General features: G+C 35.3%; 1 protein-coding gene across 1 annotated transcript; it reads left to right on the forward strand.

Annotated features, from left to right (window-relative positions):
• The first annotated feature begins 122 nt into the window (after positions 1 to 122).
• Positions 123 to 17199, forward strand: LOC149419277 (innexin inx2-like). The gene is made up of 4 exons (XM_089638198.1): positions 123 to 612; positions 1999 to 2190; positions 4476 to 4615; positions 14299 to 17199. The coding sequence occupies exons 1-4, from the start codon at positions 339 to 341 to the stop codon at positions 14824 to 14826; spliced, it is 1134 nt and encodes a 377-aa protein (XP_089494324.1). The 5' UTR covers positions 123 to 338; the 3' UTR covers positions 14827 to 17199.
• The last annotated feature ends 2615 nt before the right edge of the window (positions 17200 to 19814 follow it).

A 19814-nucleotide genomic window follows, 5' to 3' on the forward strand; every position in this document is an offset into this window, starting at 1 on the left:
AATAAGGGCCCTAGTTAGCTTTTTTTTTACTATGGAAGTATTACAAAAAGGTTTCTAGATAAATAATTCACTATTTGTGTTATTATTATCGTTTTACGTAGGTAGCTACGAATTTTTTTTTTTTAATCTGTGGAAATGTTTTCGATTCCTTCTTTTGCTGCGATTGGTTTACTGTTTATTCGTTAGTTTTCGCAGTTTTCGAGCATTTTCGAGGTTCGCAAATTTGTACGAAATTAGTTGAAGTGATTTTTGCACAATTTGTGTTAAATCTTCCATATTGTTGTGATTGCGGACAGAATATAGATCAAACTTATGTGATTCCAAAAAACAGCACCACCATGACTAAGAAAGAAAGTGGTTTTATTGTTAGTGGGGTATTCGCGCCATTAATGGGAATTTTGAGATTCGGTGATGTTAGTACCGACAATAACATATTTAAACTACATTACAGGGTAACAGTTGTGTTATTATCCGTATTTACCCTAATGATATCAAGTAAGCAATTTTTTGGGGAACCGATTCATTGTATAGGCGACGATGTCAAAAACAAAGATGCCACAAACAGCTACTGTTGGCTTTATGGAACTTACACTGTGAAAAAACATCTAAAAGGTAATATTTATCGTTACATCACTTCGTATATATGAAACAGTTTTTTTTTACCTACTCATTCTGGTTTGCATCATTCAATTATTCGAAAGAACGTCACAGAGTTGACGTTTTTTGTACACCTAGCCTTCGTGTGAATTTTTTTATTGTAGTATTCAAATCTAGCTAGAAACTGACTACAAAACTATCGAATGAAAAAAAGTCCTGATAAACTTGTCGAATTCCTCTGCACGAATACGCAAAAAATATATAAATAGCACTTGGTTTCAACTTAATTACTAAAAGACGTAACTATGTGGTGGGAGATGGTAAAAGATGCATTAAATTTCCATTTTTTTTCAATCAAAGTTAAGTTTGAAGGATGGGAAATACGCATAAATTATTAAAATAACCCAAACTAAACCCTAAAACCCTATTTTGTGCATGTTTACTAAACCCCCAACTTAAATAGTTGTCTTCATTACATATTTAAGTTAAAATCAAGTGTTGTTTTTTTAAAGAGCCTCTATGTATGCAGCGGAATTCGACAAGTTTACCAAAATTCTTAGTACCTTCCTAATAATAGGATAATAATTATAATTAGGTATACTATATATAAGGCAGTGCCCAAGGCCCTGTGGAGGCCCCCCATACTTTTAAAACAACAACATTACATTGACTTTAATTTCACCCCGAAGCTCGATTCGATTCCAGAGCAGAGATTATGCGTACATAGTAATAAAACAAACAAAAATCAAAAAACATGTTTAGTATATGGTAGCTATATACACGGTGTCCGGAAACTCGTAGTACAAGCGGGAAACTGGAGAATCTACACCACATGGGGAACCCAAAAAAACAAAGTTTTTTGATTTGAGCATTTTCAAAAAAAACCAAAAAAAAATATTTTTCGGCTATTTTAGGGTTAAAGTTTTTTCTGGTGTTTAGGGTTGAATAACAGATGTTTTATTATGTTTATGATTACACCGGGTTAAATGAAGGGTGATTTCAAAATAATGCTTCAAATCCGAGTTTCTTCATTTGTTTTACTTTCAAATAGTTTTAATTAGTTGGGTACTTTGATCTTCAGTAATAATTTATAAGAATTTGATTAAAAAAAAAAAAAAAAAAAATCAACTTCAAACTCGATTTACTCGATAACGAAAGCTCAAATAAAAAAAAAAATACTACAAAATCGACTCCAAATGTGATGTAGATTCACCAGTTTCCCGCTTGTACTACGAGTTTCCGGACACCCTGTATGGACAGAAATGATAAAATGAGCTTTTCGCTCTGAACAAAATGTTTTGTTTGTTGGTGTTTAGGCTGTAAAGTTACTGCATAGATAAATTTGTCGACCTAATATATTCTAAATCATAGAACCTTAAGCCAAATAAATTGGTATTTCAGGTGTGGTAGGTACCAACATGGCGCACTTTGGGGTGGGGCCCCACGTGCCGGGGGAAGAGGCGGAACTGAACCACCAGTACTACCAGTGGGTCTGCATCATCCTGCCCCTCCAGGCCTTCATGTTCTATCTCCCTCATGCCCTGTGGAAGGTTTTTGAGGGTGGAAGGATTAAAGGTCTTACCGATGGTCTCAGTGAGTATAATTTTTTTAAAACTAATCACCTTCATTTTTCGCAACAAATACATAAAAATACAGGGTTTTCCCAATAAGAGGTGTTATTTTGAATAGCCCGCTATTTCGGTAGATGTTACTTTTGAAGCTGTCATTTTTTGATATTTGACAAGTAGAAACTACGCCATTAATAAAAATGGAACGATACACGCTTCAACAACGCATTGAAATTATTAAAATTCACTTGAGTGAATAAAATGCAAATCATCTTGAGTGATGAGGCCCATTTCCACCTCAGTGGCTTCGTCAGCAAGCAAAATTGTCGCATCTGGGGCTCGGAAAACCCAAGAGTTATTGTTGAAAAGCCGCTCCATCCTCAACGTGTGACTGTTTGGTGCGGTTTATGGTCCGGCGGAGTCATTGGACCTTACTTTTTCGAAAATGAGGCTGGAGCAACAGTTATGGTGAATGGATTGCACTATCGAGAGATGATTAATGATTTTTTATGGCCGGAGTTGGATGGTATTGATCTGGACAACGTAACAAGACGGCGCTACGTGCCACACAAGCAACGAAACCATTGATCTTTTACGATTGAATATCAAAATAACACCTTTTATTGGAAAATCCTGTAGTTAATAAGAATCCACCATCTCTTCAGAGTGACTCCAGTATCCACCTGGTGAGAACCTAATGCTGAGAATCGAAATGTTGCCTAGAATGGCTTGAAAGATGTTTAGTGGCCCGATCTGAATGGTTGCTTATTTCCCAACCTCATTTTCCTTCCCCTATTCCATTTTCTTCAGACTTTTGAAAATTTTTTGCAAAAGAATGGTTGCTAAAATTTGTCAAATGCTACCTCTCATTTTTGCACTACAATATCAAAAAAACAGCTGAAAATAATATACCTGCAAAACAGACAGTGCCGTTGTGAAGGGCCGGTAGATGCCGTGTGATGGGATAGGAACCTGTGAGGGGTCTCATTGTGTCGGGAGGGTCGTGCGGATTTCAGTCATTTCCATGGTTTGGTCCGCACGTTTCTTAAAAATCGCCGTTCTTTCGTCACCGCCCAGCAGCAATTTGTTACAATTTGGGAAGAAATCATCGCTATACCCGTCAAGATGTGCAAAAATGCAGCCAAAAACTTCAGAAATTGCCTTCATCAATGTATCACTTAAGGGGGCCATCATATTTCTGATGTTAACTTCAGGACTTGATGCATAAAACGGCATGATGTACCGAATAAAATAAAATAAACCCCATTTCTGTAAGTTGCGTTTTTTTTTAATACTCGTCAAAACTGCATTGTCTGTTTTTGCACTATCTGTTTTGCCGCACTCTGTATATACATATTATTTTAATCAGTCTTTGAACCGCCTGCGTAAACTCTTTAATCTCTTTCTTTGCTATAATACTTTGTATTTTTGTAGATTACTTTGTATTATTATAATATTTACCTACTCCTCAATCAATCAAAGATTTACATGATAATAGGGTATGAAAATATAAGGTTCTTCTACACGCTCAATCTACTTGAACAAACTCTCGCTTGCATGAACGTTAATTTTTAAGTAAGCATATACGTTAAGACAGCAAAATTGTATAATGCGCAAATGGCTTGCATATACAGGGTTTTCCAATAAGAGGTGTTATTTTGATATTCAAAGAAACTTTTCCCGTAAAAGATCAATGATTTCGTTACTTGAGTGGCACGTAGCGCCGTCTTGTTGAAAGTAAACGTTGTCCAGATCAATACCATCCAATTCCGGCCATAAAAAATCAGAATTAATCATCTCTCGATAGCGCAATCCATTCACCGTAACTGTTGCTCCAGCCTCATTTTCGAAAATGTAAGGTCCAATGACTCCGCCGGACCATAAACCGCACCAAACAGTCATACGTTGAGGATAGAGAGGCTTTTCAACAATAACTCTTGGGTTTTCCGACCCCAGATGCGACAATTTTGCTTGTTGACGAAGCCACCGAGGTGGAAATGGGCCTCATCACTCAAGATGAATTTTCGATGGAATTCTAATAATTAATAATAGTGAATTTTAATAATTTCAATGCGTTGTTGAAGCGTGTATCATTCCATTTTTATTAATGGCGTAGTTTCTTGTCAAATATCAAAAAATGACAGCTTCAAAAGTAACATCTACTTATTGGAAAACCCTATACTTCAAATGGTTGCGACTTTTGCACAAACTATTTGCGCACCCAAGTTGTTTCCCAGTATATCGTGTTTTTTTGCGCAAAATATTATATACTTTAATCATTTATAATTTGAGCCTTAATGACACTTCCAGATTCACCAGCAATGCCAACGGAGTGGGACGAGGAGCGCCGACTGCGGTTGATCAAGCATCTCATTGACACCAACTTATTCACACGGAACTTCTTGGCTTATCAATTTTTCCTCTGCGAGATGCTGAACTTTGGCAATGTTGTAAGTAAATTTCCTTTTAAACCTGTCAGTTTGCGCTAGTAGCTGTCTGAAAAATATCCATTCTGTGCGCAAGCTAAGCGCTTCGCCCGTCGCTAATTTCGTAATCTGGATGAAAGTAGGGCTTACAAATATTTATATACTAAACCTAAAAACGATTTAAAAAAAAATTATAATTTTTCTTCAATTTGTTTTTGTTAAAATTGAGTTAGGCAAAATTGGTGAACCCTGTCCATTTAGGGGAGACAGATCGGAGTTCCATTGTTGTGACCAATCAGAGAGGCCAGTTAGTGATGTGAAAGTTGCATTCATATGACGATAATTTCTTGGCAGGTACCTACTTACTTAAATTACTAATTTTAAATAAAACAAAATAACTAAGGATGGTGCCATTTTTTTGCGAAAATTCAAACGTACCTACCTGGATATTGTGTAGGAACTATTTATTCTGTATTTCAATGAAATTTATATAATAATTTTTTCTCAATGGAGAACTTCTTCTTCTTCGATGGCGCTACAGCCCATATCGAGCTTTGGCCTCCTGCAACAGTCGCCTCCAACTCCTCCTGTCTTCAGCGGCTGACTTCCAGTTTGTCACCTGGAGAAGCTGTGCTGCATCCCCTCTTACCTCATCTTCCCACCTCAGTCTGGGTCTTCCCACTTTTCTCTTTCCACCTGGGTGACCAGTCAGAATTCTTTTTAGGACGCGTGTATCCGGCATTCTCTGTACATGCCCAGCCCATCTCAGCCTGAGGAGTCTCATGTGTGCAGAGATGCTAGGGGCCTTATATATATCGTACAATTCTATATTGTGCCGGATACGCCACTGTTCGCCCTCTTTCACGGGTCCACATATTCTTCTCAGCACCTTTCTTTCAAAAGTATCCAGCATTTCAGCCATCTTTACCGTCAGTGTCAGCGCCTCACATCCATATGCCAATACAGTTCTTACAATGGTCTTATACAGGGTGTCCGGAAACTCGTAGTACAAGCGGGAAACTGGTGAATCTACATCACATTTGGAGTCGATTTTGTAGTATATTTTTTTTTTTATTTGAGCTTTCGTTATCGAGTAAATCGAGTTTGAAGTTGATTTTTTTTTTTTTTTTTTTTTTTTTTTTTAATCAAATTCTGATAAATTATTACTGAAGATCAAAGTATCCAACTAATTAAAACTATTTGAAAGTAAAACAAATGAAGAAACTCGGATTTGAAGCATTATTTTGAAATCACCCTTCATTTAACCCGGTGTAATCATAAAATATTTCTGCTCTGCAGGGTTAAAACATCTATTATTCAACTCTAAACACCAGAAAAAACTTTAACCCTAAAATAGCCGAAAAATATTTTTTTTTGGTTTTTTTTTTTTTTTTTAAAAATGCTCAAATCAAAAAACTTTATGTTTTTTTGGGTTCCCCATGTGGTGTAGATTCTCCAGTTTCCCGCTTGTACTACGAGTTTCCGGACACCGTGTATATGGTTATTTTGGTTTTTCTGTGGACACTACGTGACACACTGGCAGCAAAAAGAAGTATGTTTTGTTGGCTGCTGTGATTCTCCTTCTGATTTCTGCTGGATCCTCATTGTTCTCTGTCAGGCTGGAGCCCAGGTAGGTGAATTGATCGACCACTTCGTATGAGTAGTTGTCAATGGAGAACACCAGTGAAAAATATTATGACTCATAAATTATTTATTCATATATCAATATCAACAAACACCGATTCTAAATATAAGTTTTATTATATAACCTAGAATTAATAAATCATTATTTAAAAATGAATAAAATACTGTCTGTTTCAAAACGCCCTGCTTCCTTGGCATCACTGTTTTCTTGTAAACTGTAAGAATACAATAAACTGTAGAAATACCACTCTATATGAAACTGAAAAAAGTATTTAATTACACAGATGTATTATAAAGATCATTGTCACTCACTTTTTTCGTTTCATATAAAAATTATTAATAAAAAATTCACAAACTTTGACAAATCTTTCGTAAACATGTACAGCCTTACTCATAATCGCAACACTACGATAATACGGACAGGTTAAGTGAAATTTTTACTCATACTAGCGGCAACTCGCGCGCATGCGCATTGCCTAATCTGACCGTATTAGCAGACGTCAGAATTTAACCCACCCGAAGACCAGGATTAGGCAGTATATGAGCGTATAAATTCGGAAATGGCTGACTTTGACAATTTTGACGTTTTGACTGGAGCTTTGGCAAATCTTGACCGTATTCATCCACCACGGGCACGGAAAACATACAAAAAGCGGTATGACCCATTTACGGCGCTAACGGAAGGAGATTTTAGGTCCAAATATAGATTCACCAAAGCAAATATGAGACGTTTGATCGATTTGGTACGGCCATATTTGCATGTCAATAACAAACGGGGTGGAAAAATATCTACCGATCTCCAAGTTCTTTGTGCCATACGATACTGGGGCAGAAACGAGGTAAGGATAATGTTTATAGTTGCATTCCTGTGAAACAAATCAGCAAAATCGATAACTAAACAGTTTTTAAATTATTATAACATTTTTTTCGCAGATACAAGATGATTGTGCAGATTTACATGGATTTAGTCAACAGACAATGTCCCGTATTGCCAAAAGGGTCGCAACTGCATTTGCCCGCCTTGCTCCACAGTACATTAAAATGCCACAATGTATTGAAGAGCAACAATCAACAGTTGCAAAGTTCCAAGGAATAAAACGTTTTCCTGGAGTAATGGGTGCCATTGACTGCACACACATTAAAATAAGGAAAGTTGGGGGTGATGCCGGCCAATATTACATCAATGGGAAGGGGATATATTCCTTAAATGTCCAAGTTTGTAAAGTGATAACCTCAATACGTGTCTGAAATATAAACATTAACCAACATTGATTGCATGAATAAATTCATTCCAGGTGGTGTGCAATGCAGATCTAAAAATTATGGATATTGTTGCTCATTGGAGAGGCAGTACTCACGATGCTCGTATTTTCCGGGAAAGTTCCATCAAGCAGAGGTTTGAAGAAGGTCACTTCAACGGACGACTGTTGGGAGACGGAGGTTATGCCTTTACACCATATCTGTTCACCCCAGTTAGGAACCCAAGAAACCCCAGAGAAGTGGCGTATAACAGGGCTCAAATATCTACTCGCAACACGGCGGAGAGATGTTTTGGGGTATGGAAACAGAGATTTCGTTGCCTGCTGCGGGGTATGTCAGGATCTCTCGATACCATCAAGACAACTATCGTAGCTCTTGCTGTTCTCCATTGTCTTGCCATCGATATGAATGATCCTCAGTTAGGTAAGAAAACAACTCAAAATAAAAGATGTGTTAAAATGAAACATAATATAATATGTCAGTTTTTAGATATTCCTTACATTAGAGTTTTGTATGTACTAATGCTATGATTTGTAATTTGGAATAGATGATGATGAAGAACATGATGAGGGTGCAGGAGCAGAAGCAGGTGGTGGTGGTTTCATGGAAGTAGCCCCAACACAATGAACAAGTAGCCCCAATCAATCATATTGGAAATGCTACTAGACAGGTGTTCATTGATCAACATTTTTAAATGTATTAGTATGTACTCAATATGATTGTATCTACATATATAATTATATTACACTGAAAAAATGTACATACTCAATAGTATAATGTACCTGCGACACAAATGCATATTACACAATAATGAAGATATAATAATAAGACTAAGGTATGATCAATATTGTTTATTTATTTTTATTTTAGGGAAATCAGTTTACAACGTGCTTAATTTATAGTGTGTAATTCACCTAACTGAGAAACCATTTATAGATTTCCTCATTATGTTTACATGGGCGTTGAGCTGGTCTATTTATATTACAAGGAATTCAATTTGATGTACGTCTGTACATTTTTATATAGCACAGTGAAGAACATTAATAAATGTAAACGAAAATATGAAATATAGATAAAATAAAATTATTATTTGGCTATCCATCCATCTTTCAGCATCGACATTTTAATTTTGTGTTCCTCCTCCATGAACCTAATCCTGGTCTGCGACTCTTCATCCTGTAGACAATTTTTAAGGTCACTTTCCTTCTTCATCAAGCTAACCTTGGTCTGTGACTCTACTTCCTGTAGACGAATTTTGGCCCTGGATTCGTCTTTCATGAGCCTGAACAAGTACTCCATTTTTTTTTGGTGCTCAAGGTGCATTATTTTTTTTGTTTCTTCAAAGACGTTCGCCTTCATTTGGGCTAAGTCGTCTTCCTGAAAATAAAAATATTAAATGACAAACTTTTCATAACTGGTTTAACATAATTATTCTACATATTTCCAACTTTCTATTATAATTTTTCCAATTTCCAATCCAGGTAAGTATGTTTATGTATCTTTGTAAATAATAAACTTAGATAGTGCCTATATATAACAAAGTGTACAGCAGAGGTGATTTCTCACAAAAACGGCGCTTTACAATTATTATTTTTATTAATCCATATGTTAACACTACATACAAAATAACTATATTCAACTTTAGTCACCATGAAACAGGCAGTCACCTAGTACGGTGTTTTAATCTATTCTCTGCAAATCTCTTAATTATCGTGCATTTTATACATAAAAAAAATAATATTCATATATGAGTTATTGTTTTTCTTAGTAAACTTTCAGTTTTGGTACGACAATAAAGTCAGGTGAGCAAACAAAAATGTGGTGTGAAGAAATACTTACTTTATGGCGTGGTCGCCTCCGAGGTGGAGGTGGAGGGCAAGCGTGCAGCGGGACATGCTGAATGGTGTATGCTTGTGGTGATAGTGGCGGTGGTGGTGAATCAGCTTCACTTGTTTCCTGTTGATATAAACAAAAGATTATGTCCAACTGAAAAGTTACTGCTTTAAATATTGCAAATAGTTAGCACTCATTGTTGCGCTGATCATTTAAGTAGGTTTAGGTATATTACCTCAAAAGACAACTTCCTATTGGGAACAGAGTGTGGCAGTGTGGAGTGAGGGGTTGATGTAGGAAAATTCATCTGTAATAATAAAACACAATTACCAATATAACTCCCACAATTAAAGCAAGATTTACATGAGTTTAAATATAGACAGAACCATCAATATTTCAATAATATTACTATCATCTTATCTTTTGAAAAAAAAATGCTGGTTGGCTGTTAAATATTAATTCATATAAAAAGTATGTTTTTCCATTTAATATATAATGTCACACCACAAAGTATTTGCTTCCTTCGATAAAAAGATATTTACCTTTGCTTTAAATGTTGAATCGCTATCATCAATATTTTGGTCGGTTACGAATTCATGTGGTAACAAATCCACCATCGAGAGAATATCCTGCGAAGGACTTGGTGGTTGGGGACCTCCACCTGTTGCCATCACTTCCCTCCTATACCGGCTCAATTGGCTCTTACAAGCCAATTTCAGCATCTTCCATTGAGCTTGTATCTGGCCCATATCTCTTTTTTGGTCACTTAGTGTGTTAAATCTGAAAAATAGTGTGCTATTAATTATGTGGTATGCACACCTTTACATTTGAAATGGATGTCAAAGCTACGAAGCGACAAACTTAAAGTTTAATCTGTAGAAAAGTTAACAATGCGGATATATTATGGAGGTATACTTACTTTAATAAAACAAGCTTCCAAGCTTCCCTCTTGGCAATTAGGGTGTTACTGTCCGAGTTTTTATTCTCTACAGCCCTCACGTGTTCAGCCACACAGTCCTTCAACAAGGCCTACAAGGAAAACAATCATTATACTTACACTAATTTCAAACAAGTAAACAAAACATTAGAGCCAAGATAAAAGTTAACAAACCTTTTCAACATCACCCCAATTTTTGTTACGCTTGCGCCTTTTTAATTCTACCTCCAAATTAATGTCAACACTATCCATTTTTAGGTTATTCAAAGATAAACAAACCAACTCTTGGATTACTTCTTTGACATATGAATAAACGTGAAGTTGGCAACACGCCGCGAAATGTCAAATTTTTCAAGTGTTGCTACTGTAAAAAAATCATATTCCATAATCCAGCCGTCGAGCTATATTGGGAAAATTTATGATTATGAGTAAAGATTTTTAATCTGACCAGTATAGGCCCCCACCCCTGTATAGCTAATACGGGGTATTATCGTCGTATTAGGGATTTCATTATGAGTAAGACTGGTAAAGTTTTACAGTCAACGAAACTTTTTGAATATACAGGGTTTTCCAATAAGAGGTCCTCTCTGTAGTCGCCCGCTGACTTCTGAGGTTCGCTGGTTGGAACCCTTGGACCTTAAATTCTTATTGTACTTTCTCCGTGGTGGCTGTTGGACGGTCCCCCTTTACATCCCCCCTTCTCTCACGGTTCCTCGAGGGTCCCGGTTGGAGGTGGGGGTCTTTACAGGAGTTAGTTTGCAGGTCCTGTGAGGGTCCCTGCTTTCCCGAATCTGAATCCCCTGGAGGATTCAGTTGCGTTATTTTCTTATGAGGTTCCTCTTTACTTGGGTTCCCTGAGGGTCCCGCAAGGGAAGAGTCCACCACGATGGTCTCATCTATCCTTTCCACTCCCTCTCGGTTCCTCGAAGTCCCCAATTGGGAAGAGTCCATGGCCTCATCTCTCTCTTCCTCTCCCCTCATGTTCCCAAAGGCCTCTCATCGTTTTTTTTGGTTGTTTTGTTTTGTTTAAGTATTAACACACTTTGATCGGGTTATTTTTTCGCCGGCTGACCTCTGAAAACGGGCGAAAATAAAGGTCCCGCGCGAATTTGTTTAATTTGTTTTAAATCGCTATATCTTCGTAAATAATGGAAATATTTCAATAAAATTTTCTACATACTAACTCAGCATACCCAAGCTATATAATTTGTAGCTGAAAACCAAGTATTATTTCTAATGCAACATAATAAATCGAAAACAAAGTCATAGTTGAGTCATTAGTGTTCAATTTTTTAAGTATAAACTAGGTTTCAATTTTATAAAATTACAAATTATTATATTTTCACCAAGCCCAAATCATTATAAAAACAAAAACAATTGCCACTTCTCAAGTATCGTCAGAGTAACACATTATTACTCATTGAAATACCACGTGTGCAATTGCCTCTCGCACGATACAGCGGACCAAAACCATCAGAACGTGCTAATAATATTGGTTATTTTTTCAAATGAAATTTAGAATAATCACTTAGCGTAGAATGCTTCTCGTATTGCTCACATAATATTGTTTATTTTTTTCACCATACACTATTAGGTTTAAGTTTTTAATCACCTTTATATAATCAGTTACAGTTTACGTCTAAAAATTGTTCATCTAATATTTCCTTGTTCTTCCTCCATATCACTTTCTTCAGAATCACTGAACTGTAATGGCATCACTGACATTCTTTTCCTACAAGGAATTTCTTCACTTCCACTAGATTCTTCTCTTTCACTATGGAATTCAGGCAAATAATTACTAGAACAGGCAGATAAATTATCTGCGACGATTTCGTTATCACTTTCGTAATTTTCAGAATCCATTTTGAAAGGTTTGAAAAAGCAAATATAAATATTATCTCCTCGGAACACAATCGTAGGACAATTTGCTTTTTAAAAACTGGCACGCACTTGTAAATATTTATTATGGTCCGCCTAACTGTGTTTGCCGATACCTGCTGTTTTTAAATGCTCGACACTCTCCTCTCGCTCGCACCTAGAAGTTGAGTGGGTGCGGAACAGAGATAGAAAGATTTGTTTCGGGTTTCATGGTCATAAAAACCCTGGTTCCAGGAATTGAATTATTAGAATAACAGAATATGTTATCTAAATTACTTATTTCGTTGATCTTCAAACGCAATACCTATCAAGTGTCAGGTGTTCAATAATAATAGCCATTTTAGTTGAAATATCGATGTACACAAAAGACTCCAAGATAAATACAAAAAAAAGACTTTCATTGCAATTTGATAATTATGTACATATAGTTGGGACCTTTATAAAGAGATTGGTATATAATGTTCATATAAAAACATCAGATAATTTCTTCTTTTCTGCCATTGAAATGAGGCGGGCGCAGAAGGTAGAACTACCCTTCCCGACGTTAAGCATCAATCGACCGAACGGGTAGAACTACTCTTCCCGATTAAAGTGTGTTAATACTAACTATAAAAAATAATATATAGTGTAAAGTTATTTAAGTTAGGTCATTTTTGATAAAAAATTAAAAACCACATCATGATAATTTGTATAGCGCCATTTCAGCACCCTAAGGGTGCTGTACAATGTACTAAGAGCATAGTACTCTGAGGAGGTGAAATTTTATTAAAAATGTATTAAATTAAATAGAATGTTTGTTTATGCAACAATTTAAAAAACAACAATATTAAATTTATTTAGCACCGTTTTTACATTTTGCATGTTTATTATAATCATTTAATTTGGATACCTCTGCCCCAGGAACCATTCATTGAATGTTCAACACCTCTGCAATAGCTCCAAGTATTTATTGATTAGGAAATAAGTGCAATCTATACCAGCGTGTCTATGTCAGCGTGCCTCTACACATTTGCTTCCCGGTGCCGCTGCGTTCTACATGTTCCTTTAGTGTCGTATTGCTGCATTCATCTGATATTCTATAATTAAGGAGATCCCCCTCGATGTGTAAGGGTATGTATACATTTGTGAACTGAAACGCGAACCGTATTACGAATTACGGGAAAGGAACGAATCAACTGCAAGCGGCATTTCACACCATTTGCGGTTGCTTCGTTTCTTTCCCATAAGTTGAGGTTCAGTTCGGCAGTTTGGCTCTTGAATGTATACGTAGCATAACATTCAGAATCAGGCTGTAACATTATTAAATAAAGGCTAAAATTAATGAGACACGTTGGTCGCCATTGTAACAGATTATTGCATCAACTTTAATACACCACGTTGAACGGCATTTGTAATAAATATTAAAATCTTTACCAAGCAAAAGTAAAAAGATAATTATCATCATCATTGTAACAGTTTAGGTTTACTATCAGAAAGGATTGCTTTGATATTGAATAAAAGAAAGATGAAGTTAACGACATTTATTTAAAAACAAATAGAAACATGAGACTCTCAAATTAGCATGGATTACATTATCTCAAGGTGTGTGCTGCGAAACGAAGATCGCAAGCACGGTTGGAATTAATGGTAGCAATTTTATCAGTTAAATTAGAGACATACGATTACAAAGAATATTGTCTGACCTGTTTCTCAAATGGGCGCCATACAGCTCTTGGAAAAGAACTGTAAAATTTATAAAGGTTTATGACCAGCGATTACAACAGCTAGCTAATCAGCCATCAAAATCTCCCGTAAAGTCTGTTTTCTGGTGCAGTTGCTCGAATCCTTCCCGTTGACCCGTCTTCGCTCCAAGGCCGCCCGTTTGGTACTGGCTCTCTGGAGCTCCTCTGTCGCGCTGCCTTGCGATCAACCATAGACCGCGAGGCTCATAGAGGAAAGCGGTCTGCAGATAGAGTTGTGTAAAGAATTCCATAAATGTAGCGGGGCGAAAGTGAACTGCTACAAGGCGAAATCACTCAATCCTTACAGACACGGTGATAAAGTTGAAATTGACATTTCATATTTCGGTTGTTTTTTAATACCTACCTTCACCGGGTAATCAATTAGCAATTAATACACACACATTCTAAATAAATGAACTAAATTTAATTTTCAGATTCTTCAAATTCTTTTCTTGGATAAGTTTCTGGCAGGGATGTTCAGTGGCTACGGTGCCACTGTGATCGCCTACTACCGCAACCCCCTGGACACCTCCGTCGTCAACCCCATGGAACAAGTCTTCCCCAAAGTCACCAAGTGCCTCTTCAAGATCTATGGAAGCTCTGGAAGCATCCAGACCAGAGACCTTATGTGCATTCTCCCCCTCAACATCATTAACGAAAAGGTATTCATCTTTATGTGGTTCTGGCTTATTTTCCTAGCGATAATCTCAGGTTTGGCTTTGATCTATCGCTTTTTCGCGCTAACTTCGCCGTGTTTGAGGGCGTACATCATCATGACTCAGGCCAAATTGGTTCCCAAGTATCACATCTATCAGATCATTGCCAAGTTTCGTGCGGGCGATTGGTTTGTCCTACACCTGATCGGCAAGAATGTTAATTGCTTTGTTTTTAAAGATCTGATCGCGCTGTTGGGACAGGAGCTTGAGAAAACTAATAAAAAAAAAGATTGTGATATAATATAATATCTAATACTGCTTTGTACTATAACTTTAGTTATAAACATTTCCAAAGTAAGCTTCATTGCTCATTCTAGTAATACATAATCCAACTTGTCATAACCATGATGTATTTGAGTGAGTTTCTGTTAACGTTCCTTCTTAAATTTTTAACTATTTCAAAATCCCTGGTCCCTACCACTTACTACATAGTGTACTATTTGTGTTAGGATTTACTTTTGTGTTATAAGATTATTTTAGGGGTTAAGAAACCGATTATTTGTTTCCTGTAATTTGTACTCAAGGTAGCTATATCCACAAGTGTGATTATTTGTTTCCTGTAATTTGTACTCAAGGTAGCTTTATCCACAAGTGTTATTATTTGTTTCCTGTAATTTGTACTCAAGGTAGCTATATCCACAAGTGTGATTATTTGTTTCCTGTAATTTCTACTCAAGGTAGCTATATCCACAAGTGTGATTATTTGTTTCCTGTAATTTATACTCAAGGTAGCTATATCCACAAGAGTGATTATTTGTTGGAAAATGTTAAAATAGTGAATAATCAAAATGTTTATCAATTTTATTAAATAAAAAAAGAGTGCTGTCTTGTGCATATTTACAGCGATTAACATCAATGTTATTGATGTAATATTGTAATATGTTGTGACTTCTATCGGTGTTAAAAAAACTGTCATGTTATTAGTTCTAAGTATTGATACAAATAATTATTTTTTTAGCGACATTAAGTTAAAACGCCACATAGTTCAATTTTAGCTCAAATGAGTACCTACAATAAAACTTAGATATATGTGTTATGTATGTACATTTCCAGCACTCTCTCTGCCCCATTTGAAAACCACTTTTTCACTATTATTTTTATTCATAGGACTTTTATTCTAAGTCTTATACTTTATAAGAGCAGAACTGATTAAGACTGTTAAAGTTGTGTTCAGGTTGGTCCAATTGTAGTACAAAGGAATGGCCAATTTGTTATTATAAGAAATGTACGTAAATATATATTATTGGATAGTTCAGTGGTGTTCAAAATAGGGGTCGCGAGATGTCAATACATAAAATAAGGAAAACATATTTTTTTAACTTTATTGTAACATTTTATTAAAAAGACAAATGACTTTGTTTACATCTCCTTATTTGTACATACCCTTAAAAAGGGATTTTTCAGAAGTATGTAGATGTTTACTCCAAAAAAGTGAACATTACATTGTGTAAATAAAAATAAAGTAACGTAAATTTGTCTTTTTAATAAAAAAATAGTGCCATCACAAAGTAATCGGTTACAAGATCTTTTCTTTGAAAATGTTTATTTTTTATTTTAACATGCGGGTACAATTTTATAGAAGAAGGTCACTAACAGAAATAATAATTGAACCCAAAAAATATAAATTATTGCAACGGGTGCACTTGTTTTAATTTATCGATTATTATTTCATTAATTATTAACCTTAGCTCTGTGTTCGAGACACAGAGTATGAGGTCATCTTCCAATTTTAGTTTGTTTCTATATATTGTTTATAAAACAACCATGTAAGAAAAATGCGTTTCTGTAAAGTCTGATACTGATTTTTTTTTTTACTACTTTTAAAAAGTTTGAAAACTGCTGAGATAGTTAATTCAGTTTTATCCAAAGTATATTATTCAGAATATTTACTTTAGTGATTAAGTCCATGATTTGGATGAACCCTGTGTAACGCTGCTATTTTTATGATTATATTAGCGCGGACCCGTGAAAAATCACGGGATATTATACATAATTTAGAATTTGTAAAGCTGAAAGTATTTATAAAATATTTGCCTCAGGGCATTCATTGCCTTTCAAATACAAACATAAATTTTGATTTTCTTCATAATATATTTATCATCTGTCAAAAATTTGAACTAAATAAATGCATATTTCAAATAAAGAATTAATGAAATAAAATAATTTTCATGCCTACTTTATTGTTTGCTGATAAGATTATTATGATTATCAGTTATAATATTGAAAATTAAAATTTTGTTGAATAGGAATAATTTTAGTTACATTACTATTGATATTATCCCCTTAGCGACTGATTTTTTTCAAATTTAATCTAAAAAACTTTTGATTCGATTTAAACAAAAAGTCAAATCGAAAAAGTTATACCACAAAATATACTCCAAATATATAGAATCACTAGTTTTCCACTTTGTACTGTGAGTTTCCAGTCATCGTGTTGAATTGAACTTTTTACAAGCTGGCTTGCGCTGCATTCTTATTCCAAAGTCAAAAATTTCCTTTTAAAACAAGCACATACATATATTATTTATATGTCAACCTCGTGCAGGTTTAGATTATTTACATATTATTTTGTGTATGCAAATAGTGACATGTGTTAGCGGATATTATTGGTGCCATGGCTAATTTTATTTATTGGTTGATTGATTGGTTTACTAATAATAGAACCAAAACTGATGTAAGATCTCAAACAAGGTATTTTTGTTGTTTTTATTTTAATGTGAGTATGCTTCCTTACGGGTCAGTATCCAAGTACACAACATCACAGGCGCTAATAGAGCTTATATAGAACACTGCGTGTTTCTTATTATACTATTATGATTTCATATCGACCGTGAAGGGGCGGGCTAGTAAATATGTTAGGGTCCATATAAACGGGACAAAATTTCCGCAAGCTGAACAACCAATTATGGGAAAGTTTGCTTCGTTCCTTTCTCATAATTTGCAGCTCGGCTCGTGGATATTTTGTTGTTATTATACGTAGCATAAAACCTCCATTATTAGTACAAATTTTTATATTTTTAGCAAATCTTGTATATTTTCATAATAAACTTTTTTATAAAAATAATGTTTTATTTCCCTGAGTTATAACAATAATTTTAACCAATGAAAAGAAATTTAGGCATATGAATAATAAACCCATCTAAGAAGTTATTGGCGTTCAATATAAAGATACTTATGTAATAAAGGAATGGACATATACATAACAAAATATCTTTTCTTTTAATCTATTGTAATGCCCGTTTATTGATACGTGGCCAGCAATGGGACGCAATTAGCAGCCTAGTAGAAATAGAAGATAAGGAAGGTTTTTAGTTGCAATGGCAACCTACTTCTGCCGATCCATCAAAGGAAATATACAACTGAACTACTGGTTACTAAAACTTGTGTTTTGGATCACCAACAAATAGTTATATTCAGACCATTATTTGACATTCTCCTGCACAACGAGATAACCAGTGTTAGTATACGAACACAAAGGATGCGGGTTTCGGCTTTCCGATTAGTCGGCAGTTTGTTCGTAAAAGTTTGAGACCGCACATAGTGAAGGCAGGTTCAGATTTTGTACACACGTAGCGGCGCCGATAAGCTTTACCGGAATGAATTCTTAATTCCTACTCGTCGGTGATGCCGGTTATTGACGCTTATTTTGTTGAGCAGGAAGATAGTGTCAAAATTAGCGACTTGTTGATTGCCGCTGTTTTAAAAGAAATCATCAGTCTGAGATAAATGAAACAGTGTACACATGTTTTATTTCTTAATTTCAAGAGAGGATTCTAAAAAAGTAAAAAATCTTGGTCTGACGAGCTCGACATTTTGTTAAAACTGATAGTTACTGTCAGGCTACCATGATGCAGGTTGGATTGGATTTTACCCGCGTTCTACGTGCCAACAACTCGGCGCCAACTGCCGCCGAAAAACTCGGGCACTGAACCCGATAATCTGAAACCCGCGTCCTTTGTGTTCGTACACTAAAACTATATTTTAGTAAGGCAAAGAATTCGGAGACTTGCAATGTGCATAGTTAATAAATAATCTTCAATGGGTCAAAAGGAATCTGGGAAAAGGTTTACTTGGCAGCAAGTCAATGATAATGTGTGATTATGGAGTAAGGGTTTTCATTATAACTTTTTATTATTATTTAATTGACACAGACAAACATTCCCTGGTTGTGTATGAATAAGTTGAAAATATTTTAATTCCTCCTGCTTCCATCATGTTGAATTGAACCTTTTACCAGCTGGCTTGCGCTGCATTCTTATTCCAAAGTCAAAAATTTCCTTTTAAAACAAGCACATACATATATTATTTATATGTCAACCTCTTGCAGGTTTAGATTATTTACATATTATTTTGTGTATGCAAATAGTGACATGTGTTAGCGGATATTATTGGTGCCGATTGTGTTTGTATTATGTTTGCCAATTTCTTTAAAGATGCGTTTGAACCTGACATTTCAGATGAACAAATTCCGGAATTTAATTCTGATATAAGCTTGCAATTATCAAATATTAATATTAACATCACCGACATTACAAATTACCTTAAAACACTTGAACCAAAATTAAGTTCCGGGCCGAATCAAATTCCACCCATCTTGATTAAAAACTGTGCAGACAGCTTATCCATTCCGTTGTTCATATTATTTAATAAGTCTCTGTCAACGGGAATTTTCCCAAAACTTTGGAAAAAAAGTTACTTGACTCCAATATTTAAATGCGGGGATAAATCTGCAATTGAAAATTATCGTCCAATTTGTATCCAATCATCAATACCCAAGATTTTTGAAAAATTAATTCTTCTAGAGATAAACCCCAGCGTGAAATCCATCATTACAACTTGCCAACATGGTCAGATCAACAGATCAACCTTAACCAATCTATCCCTGTACGAAAATTATATAACAAATGCACTTGCTAATAGACAACAAGTCGATTCTATATATACTGATTTCAGCAAAGCGTTTGATAAGGTTTGCCATAAAATTCTTGTTAGCAAGCTGGCGAAAATTGGCATAACCGGTAACGTACTATCCTGGTTTAAGAATTATCTGTCTAAACGAGAGCTTACTGTCTGCATCAAAGGTCAACTGTCCTACACTTTTACAGCTACAAGCGGCGTGCCCCAGGGATCACATCTAGGACCCATTCTTTTCAACATATTTATAAATGACGTTACAAATGTATTTAAACGTGTCTTTATTTTGATGTTCGCAGATGATATGAAAATTTACCGAA

Source organism: Hesperophylax consimilis, chromosome 12 (genome assembly GCF_061612785.1).
Source record: "Hesperophylax consimilis isolate HC1 chromosome 12, BYU_Hcon_1.0, whole genome shotgun sequence".
Lineage (NCBI taxonomy): Eukaryota > Metazoa > Arthropoda > Insecta > Trichoptera > Limnephilidae > Hesperophylax > Hesperophylax consimilis.

Bases quoted from the DNA above. Each gene is read 5' to 3' on its own strand.
- LOC149419277 (XM_089638198.1), top strand. From the start codon at position 339: ATGACTAAGAAAGAAAGTGGTTTTATTGTTAGTGGGGTATTCGCGCCA. The intron at 613-1,998 runs GTAATATTTATC...TTGGTATTTCAG, and splicing joins TGTGAAAAAACATCTAAAAG to GTGTGGTAGGTACCAACATG. The intron at 4,616-14,298 runs GTAAGTAAATTT...TTTAATTTTCAG, and splicing joins TGCTGAACTTTGGCAATGTT to ATTCTTCAAATTCTTTTCTT.